At 46.1% G+C, this 11,302-nt stretch overlaps 1 protein-coding gene across 2 annotated transcripts in view; it reads right to left on the bottom strand.

The window, feature by feature from the left end:
- Positions 1-409: 409 nt before the first annotated feature.
- The window catches only part of LOC135111792 (serine/threonine-protein phosphatase 6 regulatory ankyrin repeat subunit B-like), a 54,278-nt gene continuing 43,385 nt past the window's right edge, over positions 410-11,302 (bottom strand). For both annotated transcript variants that reach the window (XM_064025505.1, XM_064025506.1), the window contains exons 10-12: positions 4,557-4,826; positions 2,929-3,336; positions 410-2,299 (exon numbers count right to left, since the gene is read on the bottom strand). In XM_064025505.1, the coding sequence (XP_063881575.1) occupies positions 1,814-2,299; positions 2,929-3,336; positions 4,557-4,826 (1,164 nt within the window). In that variant the 3' untranslated portion in view covers positions 410-1,813. The remainder of the gene's footprint in view (positions 2,300-2,928; positions 3,337-4,556; positions 4,827-11,302) is intronic.

Genomic DNA, 11,302 nt, shown 5'->3' with positions numbered 1-11,302 from the left:
GGTCACAGCTGGGTTTAATGATAAGTTCACAGCACCCCCTGAACAGTGTTTTAGACCTCACTGGGTGTAATTATCGTATATATATATATATATATATATATATATATATATATATATATATATATATATATATATATATATATATATATATATATATATATATATATATGACATGTAAATTTCAATACAATAATGGTAAATACTTTAATAGGCTTAACATAAACATAATTAGGTTTGTTTTTATTATATTCAAACATTTCTCATAAGTTTTTTGCAAGCCAAGGATTGTTTTACATATATAAGTTTCCAAATTTGAGAGCTCACGTGTTACCTTACTGTAACACTATTCATTGTTCATATGAGGTGTCTGACATCGAGCATTCGAGTTTCTGGAAATTACTACCTGTACGTATGTGTGTGTGTATATGTGTGTGTGTGTGTGTGTGTGTGTGTGTGTGTGTGTGTGTGTGTGTGTGTGTGTGTGTGTGTGTGTGTGTGTGTGTGTGTGTGTGTGTGTGTGTGTGTGTGAGGTTTACAGATTGGTGCGAATCACTGCTGATCATCACTGTGGAGCTGCATCTTCTGCATCCAAAGGCAACTCGCCACCAGTATGTTCCTCGCCGCCTGGCTGTCTAGGTTCAGGCCGATGTCGCCAGGCGAGCCAGGCCACAACTTTTCCAAGTCCTCCTCCAGGCACTGCACGATGGCAGGTGCCCCGTCCTCAGCTTTTCGCCCCTCACAGTCAACTCCAAAGTAGGCGGAGCTAATTTGAGCTGTCAGGCGATCCCGCGATTCCTCTGGGTTTGCACACATCAGTCTGAACACCTCGACCAGCCATCTGGCGGGGTCCTCCAGCTGCTTGGCAGCGTGCCTCTCCCCACATCTATACTCCAGCCACCGCAGGAATGCGTTTTTGAAGCAGATCCCGCTTGGCACCGGAATGCTCCACTCCCGTGTGGCAAACCAGGTGCTTCTTGTGTCGTGGCATCCAGCCCTCAGCCTTGAGGCGGGAAAGAAGTAGCTTTCCCATTAGCTGCAACTGGCGCTCCTCGGGGCTCAGCGTCCCTAGCACCTTTGCCTCCGTCAAGGCAAAGCTGCAGCACCATGAGCCATCCGCGGCCTTACTGAGCTGCATGGTGGTGGTGTCCCCAGGAGTGAGGAAGGGCTGGGGATTTGTTCCAGCCACGGCACCTCCAGCACCGGCACCAGGTCCACGCCGATCAACAGCAGTGGATACTCTCGCCCCTGCAAGGCCAGGGCAAGTCCCACGTCCACCTGTGTACTAGTAAGTCCCGGCGGCAACAGGCTCAGTCTTTCGTCCTGCAGGGTATGGCCAGCGAGGTAGCGGTGCACCTCCTCGTACAGATTGGCCATGAAACTATTCCCTTTAAGTTTGGGGTTGTCAGTCTTCACAGAGATCTGTAACCTGCCCTTCAACAGAGCTTCCTCCTTCCTTCCCTCACTAACATTTACTCCTACGTCATCACCGTGAATCACGATATTTACGTCAAACTCGTCGGGGGCGTACAACTTGGAGCCGAGAGCTGCCCGCCAGCCTCAGTTCGCCGCGGTAGTAGGATCCGCGGCTGACACATTATCTATGATGGCTTTCAGTTCTGCCATCACCGCCTCATGTATTTCAAGGGCCTCGCCTTCTGATAAGTCAACAGCCACCCGTTGAGCCTCCTGTTGCAGTTTTCTTGCACGTATGCATTTCGTAAGCTTCCTTGTGACGTTGTCGGGGTTGTGACGGTCAAATGGAGTCAGGATCATGGGCATACTTTTCATAAAGCTGGAAGTATGCTTCAAATCCTCACGTCATTTGCTTGGCGGTGGTGCCCGCGCGGCAAGGAGGGTCCTGCACATCTTGTTGGGCCAGCAAGTCGGCAGTGCTTGTGTGGCCAAACATGGCGGCAAGGAGTCGGGGTGTATGGCCGTACCTGTCGCGCTGCTGTGTGTTGGCGCCTGCACTCAGCAGCAGCGCCACGCAACCGTCCTGGCCGTGCGAGGCCGCCTGGTGCAGGGCGGTGGTGTCGCAGATATCTTCCAGCACCTCGTCCACGAGGTGGCAATCCTCCCGCAGCAGCAGATGAGTCAGCTGTAGAAGACCTTTGCGCGAGGCCAGCAGCAGGGCGGCGCGGAAATCATCTGCAGAAACATTCTTATCATCTCCATTCTTGTGGTTGTCAAAAAGAACCTTCTGTACGTCCAGCGCTGTGCGTGCCGCCGCCTTCTCGCAATCTGCTTTCTGCCGAAGTTCCAGATCCTGAAGTTTCTCCTGCTCCGCCTCGAACAGCCTCTGTACGACGTGAGAGAGAGAGAGAGAGAGAGAGAGAGAGAGAGAGAGAGAGAGAGAGGTGAAAAGATCTGTCATTTACCAACGGTCGTCTGCTGGTCACCCAGCCAGCTACAATTATTTTATCGGTTAACATAATAATAATAATAATAATAATAATAATAATAATAATATTATTATTATTATTATTATTATTATTATTATTATTATTATTGTTATTATCATCATTAATATTAATAGTAATAATAATAATAATAATAATAATAATAATAATAATAATAATAATAATAATAATAATAATAATAATAATAATAATAGTAATAATAATAATAATAATAATAATAACATTAATATTGCTAATGGTGGTAGCTATGTAGTAGTAGTAGTAGTAGTAGTAGTAGTTGTTGATTGATGTTGTTGATTAACGTTGTTGCTGTCGTTGTTACTTGTATATTAATATCATATTAGTCATGCAGTCACACTTCATCTTACCCACCTCCTTATTTGATTCACAACCTGTACCACCACCTTACTCAGAGAGAGAGAGAGAGAGAGAGAGAGAGAGAGAGAGAGAGAGAGAGAGAGAGAGAGGGAGGGAGGGAGGCAGGGAAAACACATACAGACAGGCTCACCTGCTCCAGCCTCTGTCGCTCCTCGTCACTCATCATGTGCACTGGAAGGCGACCGTGTGTGTCCGGCACGTACGGGCAGGCCCCGAGGTGCCTGATCAGCACCTCGGCCATGGCCTGGTGGCCGGCGTCCAGCGCGGCGTGCAGGGCACTGACACCAGAGGCTTGGCTAAAAAAAGGCCACGCTCCTGCATTCTGCAGGAAGGCGGCAGTCACGGGGCAGCTGGTGGCCGCAGCCTTTGCTAGGAGATCGCTCAGAGTTGCTCGGTCAGTGTCCTCGCCCCGTCGCCAGACAGCCAGCCACGGAATATTTCCTTCGATGTCTTCCAGCAGACTACTGATGCCCTCGACAAGGGCGCGGCTGACCTTTAACAGACGACGCTGCTCCACACGCAGCCGGCAGCAGTAGGCCTGCGAGAGAGCGAGGGTTGGGATATCAAGCACACGCCTTGCATCTGAGCTTTGCGTGGAAGGAGGATTGGTGTTCCCTACAGGACTAAACAACGTGTATGTGTTTGTGTGTATCACCCAACCTGGAGCTCAGTGACGTCAGTATTGTAACATTGCATTTTTTATTTTTTTTTATATAATCAATTGAATGAAATGTGACCATAAAGCCGGCTGTTGTTCCATCCTTGCTACTGTCACCCTCTTCAAGATCTCCGAGCTGCACAGACAGAGCACCAATGGTCAGAGTATCATTTATGTCCTACATTAAATATGATTTCCATTGCAAGTTTTCAGGAAGGCAAATATATTTCATTACGTGTTAACAAACAGCGGTGAGAGAGAACCACAGAGCTGGAGACCATTTTAGACCCCAGCGATCACAATGACACCGTCGTTTACAGCAGAGACCAAGACAGCAAATACAGCAATCCTGACAAACTTCCGCCAACCGAGAGAGAGAGAGAGAGAGAGAGAGAGAGAGAGAGAGAGAGAGAGAGAGAGAGAGAGAGAGAGAGAGAGAGAGAGAGAGAGAGAGAGAGAGAGAGAGAGAGAGAGAGAGAGAGAGAGAGAATTGTTATTCTTACTTGCAATGGTTTCTCTCAGTAAGACAAACAGACTGGCTGACAGATCATGGCAAGCGGCGAGGCAGGAACGCACAAGTGTTATGAAGTACTATTAAAGTACAAAAATACATGTACGAATGTAATCTTACCACAGACCAAAAAAGGGTTTTCTCATATTATTCTTAAATATTAGGTTTTACAGCAGTGTCGTTAGAGTTCATTGAAGGTCTATATTGATGAATTAGCAGACATTTAACTTTCTATGGAATCTACTTCTTTGTTTGTTCTAAAAACATCAAATGAATTCTAATGACACTGTTGTAAAACCCATTATTAATGGTATCCTTTTATGGAATGATGACATTGTGCTGCATGTTCTGTAATGTTGGAAGACTTTGGTGTGCTACAGGTCTGTTACACGCACCACTAGCACCTCAAACTGAACTTGTTCCGACACATAGTTTATCCTTTATAACTAACAGACCTATAACTCTCCAAGTTTTCAAACACTTTCCACGTTGCAAAGGATCCGCCGCTGAGACTGAGATCCAGTGCCGATGCTTGTCCTCACCTTTACAGTGTGGCAATGTTGCCAGACAGCAAAAGGAGGTTACTTACGGTGGTGAGGGAGGCCAGCACCCTGTGGGTCACATTGTGGCTCTTCCAAGCCTCCTGCAGCATGTTGGCGGACAGGAAGGCTCCACTCGCCAGCAGCAGGCTGACGGTGCGTGCACGGTCGGTGGTGACAGCCAGTCTGAGGGCGGTGCGGCCACCCATGGACTCAATAGGGGCGCCTTTACACAGGAGACTGGACACCGCCTGCACGTCGTCCCCGCGACTGATTGTTGAGACCAGCTCCTGGTACAGGTACTCGGGGGATTCAGCGCTCTGCCGGAAAGAGAAGGGAAGCCATGGTGCTGATGGTACTGCAGGAACAGTTATATGATAAAATATGATATAATGATATTATATTGTAGTGCTGTCATACTTTTCAAAAAGTTCGCTTCATGGCAACAGGAGTATCCACTGGTGGCTGTGGCGTTGTTTTAGTGTGTGTGTGTGTGTGTGTGTGTGTGTGTGTGTGTGTGTGTGTGTGTGTGTGTGTGTGTGTGTGCAAGGACTCGCACTGCAGAACGTGGGGAGAGGTGCGATTTGTTCACTAACGCATGCGGCCATTCGATCACGAGGTGAGGTAACTGTTTTGTAGATCCAGAAGTTTTTATGGCCGGTGTATGTGTGTGTGTGTGTGTGTGTGTGTGTGTGTGTGTGTGTTGGAGGTGTCTCAGGCAGCATCGTGTCGGCTGAGTGTACAGCACCGGAGGGGGCGGGGAAGAGAGAATACAGACGCCGGGTCAGTACCGCGCGCGCCTTTCTCCTCCGTCCTCTCCGTCTGTGTTGCCACGCCTCTGCCCTCTGCCTCCCTCCCGGATACAGCTGGTGCAACACGCACTGTGATGCTGAGTATTCGCCGTGTGCTGAGTACTCGCCGGAACAAGGGCGGTGTGATTGTTCTCAGACCTTGTGTGGTGGGTGGACTGTGGCGAGTGAGACCGCGTTTGAGTGTGTGGTGCGTGGACTGTGGCGTGTGTGGTGTGTGGTGGGTGGACTGTGGCGGGTGTGGTCGCGTTTGAGTGTGTGGTGGGTGGACTGTGGCGTGTGTGGCCGTGTTTGAGTGTGTGGTGGGTGGATTGTGGCGGGTGTTGCCGCGTTTGAGTTTTGTGGTGGGTGGACTGTGGCGGGTGTGGCCGCGTTTGAGTGTGTGGTGGGTGGACTGTGGTGGGTGTGGTCGCGTTTGAGTGTGTGGTGGGTGGACTGTGGCAGGTGTGGTCGCGTTTGAGTGTGTGGTGGGTGGACTGTGGCGGGTGTGGTCGCGTTTGAGTGTGTGGTGGGTAGACTGTGGGGGGTGTGGCCGCGTCTCTCCCCCTACTTTCCATTTACAAATGTGTGTTGTTTGAAATGAGGGCGCAGAAGAGGGAACTGTTCTCGTTGCCTCCCTGTGCCAAGTGGTGGCTCATTGAGTCATGGCTCGCCTGCGCCCTGCACATCGCAGACCAAGAGTGAGCGCCGAGCGGGATGGAAGTGCTCGCTGTGTGCTGCATGTCACTGGCTTCTGGTGAGGCGTGACTGAGTCTGTCAGTGGCCTGGCAATGCACCAGCGTCAGAAGGCCGGCAAGTTGTGACTTGTATCATATAAAACTATCTCTCTCTCTCTCTCTCTCTCTCTCTCTCTCTCTCTCTCTCTCTGAACGTTTAGGTATGAGAGAGAGAGAGAGAGAGAGAGAGAGAGAGAGAGAGAGAGAGAGAGAGAGAGAGAGAGAGAGAGAGAGAGAGAGAGAGAGAGGTGCTTAGATGGAGGAGATAAGCAAGGAGGGGGTGGCAGGAGACTTATAGACACAAGGATGGAGTGGGGATGGAGGACAGACATGGAGTGGGGTTGCGAAAGGAGGCGTGGCTTAATTGAGAAGTCACAACTTCTGGGCAATGATATTTACCTGTTAAAATCGCTTGAGTTAACATGTCGCTTTAGCTAAAAGTAAGGGTAGGAAGGCTGCTTCATCAAGTATGGAGCCGGTTCTACATTGTATTGGGTAAGAGGTGGATTGATCACTGACTAAAACAAACACTAAACAATCATGCAGATACAGACTACTACCAAAGGCAAAACATTTCAACCAATTCTGCAAAATACAAACATCAGTTCGCATACATAAAATCACAAACTGTTTACGTACTATGCTAATATGCTACAACAGCCAGTGGGGTATGCTGCAAAAAAAAAAAAAAAAAAAAACACGGAAGATTCTTGGTGACAGCCTTTTAGGTGAACAGATGGAGTATCAGTATCATATAACATACTGCAAAGATGACCTTCTCTATATTTTCCTTTATACCTAAGGCAGACACAATGCACAGACAACCATCACACTATATTTACATGCATGCAATAGCGAGCCTATCTTAATTGCTTTGTTTTTGTCCTTGGTCTGGATCCCAATATGATATTCTATTAAGTCCATCTCCATTTTTTTTCTATGGAATATGCATAATAATTATTCATATATTATGATGGGCTAGGTTAGGTTAAATTGGGTGATATATTATTTGCAATGATGGATTAAGGGATGGTGATAGCAGCCCCAGAATGACTTTGGAGGAGGCCACCATGGGCCTAGGCAAAAAGAAGGTCAAGATAGTTAGGCATTCAAATGTTCTAATTGAAAAGAAAAAAAAAATGTTGGTCAGGTAATCAGAGGAGCCCATGACTGCCTCACTGCCCGGGGCTCAAGACACCTTTACTTCAACATTGTGTTTTTGCAGGATTTTTCAAGGTTTTGAAAAATTGTTATATGTTAATATTAACTATGAAGCCACAAGATACTATACATTCCAGTAATTTGATTACTATTTTGCTTCTGTAAGTCATAACATCTATATCAGGAGGCAGTAGACACCTGCCGAAACGATAATTATTCCCAGTGAGGTCTAATGCACTGTTCAGGGGGTGCTGTGAACTTATCATTAAACCCAGCCATGACCTCACTGAACGTTTCCCTTTGCGTCTCACAACACAAGGGGGCAGTCACAGCCTGCCCTCTAAAGACAACTAACTCTCTTCCTCCACACAAAACTACAAGCACCTAATAACACACACACCCTTCACTCAAAAAAATTTAAAATCATCATGGCGACTCCTACACCAGCCTCGGAGTCACCATCTGGGGAGAGAACCATAAATGTCCCCAGGTCGGACTGCCTTTCTGTCGACGACCCTAAGTGTCTTGACACCCCCCCTCAACTTTTTCTTCATTAACTTCTGCAACATTCGCGGTCTAAGATCTAATTTTCAATCTGTAGAACACCACCTCTCCTCTTCTAAACCTCATCTTCTTTTCCTCACTGAAACTCAGGTGTCTGAGGCAACTGACAGTAACCCCTTTTCTGTCCCCTCCTACTTTCTCTATCCTCAGTTTCGATCCAAAGCTGGATGCTGCGTTTATGTGCGCAATGACTTAACCTGCTCTCGTGCCAACGCTCTTGAATCTTCCGAGTTTTCCTCCATCTGGCTACGACTACAGAGTCACTCTCATACTAAATTTATCTGTGCTGTATACCTCTCACCTAACTCCTCTGACTATAGGAAATTCTTTGACTACTTAACTTCCAAAGTGGAGCACATTCTGACCCTCTTCCCTTTTGCAGAGATCTCCATTCTTGGAGACTTCAATGTTCACCACAAGCTTTCACTTTCCTCTCCCTTCACTGACCATCCTGGTGAACTAGCCTACAACTTTGCTATCCTCCATGACCTAGAGCAATTGGTGCAACACCCTACTCGTATTCCTGACCGTCTTGGAGATACGCCCAACATTCTTGACCTTTTCCTGACCTCTAATCCTTCTGCTTATGCTGTCACCATTGTCCTATCGCTCCAATCCCTCCTCAGGATCCCCCTAAGCGAAGGTGCCTCTCGCGTTTTGCCTCTGCTAGTTGGGGGGACCTGAGGAGATGTTTTGCTGATTTTCCTTGGAATGACTACTGCTTCCGTGTCAGAGACCCGTCTTTGTGTGCTGAGCGCATAACAGAGGTGATAGTGTCTGGCATGGAAGCGTACATTCCTCACTCTTTTTCTCGTCCTAAACCTTCTAAACCTTGGTTTAACAGAGCTTGTTTTCGTGCTATACATGATAGAGAGGTGGCCCAAAAAAAGGTACTTAAGCCTTCCATCACCAGAATCTCATGCACTTTATATTTCTGCCCGGAACCATGCCAAGTCTGTTCTCCAACTAGCCAAAAACTCCTTCATTAACAGAAAGTGTCAAAACCTTTCAAGATCTAACTCCCCTCGTGACTTCTTGCATCTAGCCAAAAATATCTCCAATAACTTTGATTCTTCTTCTTTCCCTCCTCTATTTCAAACAGATGGCACCACTGCTATCACATCTATTTCAAAAGCTGAACTCTTCACTCAAACCTTTGCTGAAAACTCTACCTTGGACGATTCTGAGCCTGTTCCTCCCTCTCCTCCACCCTCTGACTATTTCATGCCACCTAATAAAATTCTTCGCAATGATGTTTTTCATCCCTTCGCTGGCCTAAACCTTCGGAAGGCTTAAGGACCTGATGGGGTCCCTCCTATCGTTCTCTGAAACTGTGCCTCCGTGCTTGTACCTTGCATAGTCAAACTCCTTCAGCTCTGTCTGTCAACATCTACCTTTCCTTCTTGCTGGAAGTTTGCCTACATTCAACCTGTTCCTAAAAAGGGTGACCGTTCTAATCCCTCAAAATACCATCCTATTGCTTTAATTTCCTGCCTATCAAAAGTTTTTGAATCTATCCTCAATAGGAAGATTCTTTAACATCTATCACTTCACAACCTTCTATCTGATCGCCAGTATGGGTTCCGTCAAGGCCGCTCTACTGGTGATCTTCTGGCTTTCCTTACTGAGTCTTGGTCATCCTCTTTTAAGGATTTTTGTGAAACGTTTGCTGTTGCCTTGGAAACTTCAAAAGCTTTTGATAGAGTCTGGCACAAAGCTTTGATTTCCAAACTACCCTCCTACGGCTTCTATCCTTCTCTCTGTAACTTCATCTCAAGTTTCCTTTCTGACCGTTCTATTGCTGCTGTGGTAGACGGTCACTGTTCTTCTCCTAAATCCATTAACAGTGGTGTTCCTCAGGGTTCTGTCCTGTAACCCACTCTCTTCTTATTATTCATTAATGATCTTCTAAACCAAACTTTTTGTCCTATCCACTCTTACGCTGATGATACCACCCTGCACTTTTCCACGTCTTTTCATAGACGTCCAACCCTTCACGCAGGGAAGCCACAGAACGCTTGACTTCTGATCTTTCTAAAATTTTTGATTGGGGCAGAGCAAACTTGGTACTGTTCAATGCCTCAAAAACTCAATTCCTCCATCTATCAACTCGACACAACCTTCCAGACAACTATCCCCTCTTCTTCAATGACACTCAACTGTCCCCCTCTTCTACACTGAACATTCTCGGTCTGTCCTTTACTTATAATCTGAACTGGAAACTTCACATCTCATCTCTAGCTAAAACAGCTTCTATGAAGTTAGGTGTTCTGAGACGTCTCTGCCAGTTTTTCTCAACCCCCCCAGCTGTTAACTCTATACAAGGGTCTTATCCGTCCATGTATGGAGTATGCTTCACATGTCTGGGGGGGATTCCACTCATACTGCTCTTCTAGACAGGGTGGAATCAAAAGCTTTTCGTCTCATCAACTCCTCTCCTCTAACTGACTGTGTTTAGCCTCTCTCTCACCGCCGCAATGTTGCGTCTCTAGCTGTCTTCTACCGCTATTTTCATGCTAACTGCTCTTCTAATCTTGCTAACTGCATGCCTCCCCTACTCCCGCGGCTTCGCTGCACAAGATTTTCTTCTTTCTCTCACCCCTATTCTGTCCACCTCTCTAACGCAAGAGTTAACCAGTATTCTCAATCATTCATCCCTTTCTCTGGTAAACTCTGGAACTCCCTGCCTGCTTCTGTATTTCCACCTTCCTATGACTTGAATTCCTTCAAGAGGGAGGTTTCAAGACACTTATTTACCAGTTTTTGACTACTGCATTGACCCTTTTATGGGACAGGCATTTCAGTGGGCATTTTTTTTTTTTGTTGCCCTTGGCCATTGTCCTTCCTGCATAAAAAAAAACATAAATAAAATAAAATAAAATAAATAAAAAAATAAATAAAAAAAAATGTTACTCTGAAAGGGAATATTGAAGCAGAGGAGTTTGTAACATACAAACGCACCAAGATTTATCACATCATTTATCACTTGTAATAGTTAATAGTAAGTGTTCACTGCACTTCTGCTGACACATATAGAGGTCTGCATTACTTCAATTTGATTTGCTTGCATGTGGATCTCACAGAACTCCAACTGAAATTCTTAAAATAACTCACTTGTCATATCATCTCCCACGTCTTTTGTCGCTAATGGTGTAACACAGTTTTTTTCTTTTTTTTTATTGTTTCATGTCATGCTTGATCATGAAAATCTCTACACTTTACCGGTGAAATGATGCCTCTCCATCATCACTCTTCCTGGTGCAGCCATAGGCCGAAATAAAAGGTATAATGTTTTTTTTTCTTTTTTTTACGTAAGAGGGTCAGTGGCCAAGAGAGTAAAAAGACGGAAAAAAAAGAAAACATTTAGACGCCAGTCCCAAAAGAGACGTCAATAGAATCATCAAAAATTGAAGAATAAGTGTCTTGAAACCTCCCTCTTGAATAAGTTCATAGGGAAGTCATAGGAAGGAGGAAATACAGAAGCAGGCAGGGAGTTCGAGTTTACCAGGGAAAAGGATGAATGATTGAGAATAGTTGTTAACTCTT

This window comes from Scylla paramamosain, chromosome 22, assembly GCF_035594125.1.
Source record: "Scylla paramamosain isolate STU-SP2022 chromosome 22, ASM3559412v1, whole genome shotgun sequence".
Taxonomy (NCBI): Eukaryota; Metazoa; Arthropoda; class Malacostraca; order Decapoda; family Portunidae; genus Scylla; species Scylla paramamosain.
The sequence above is the reverse complement of the archived record's forward strand: the minus strand, read 5'-3'. Positions and strand labels throughout refer to the sequence as shown.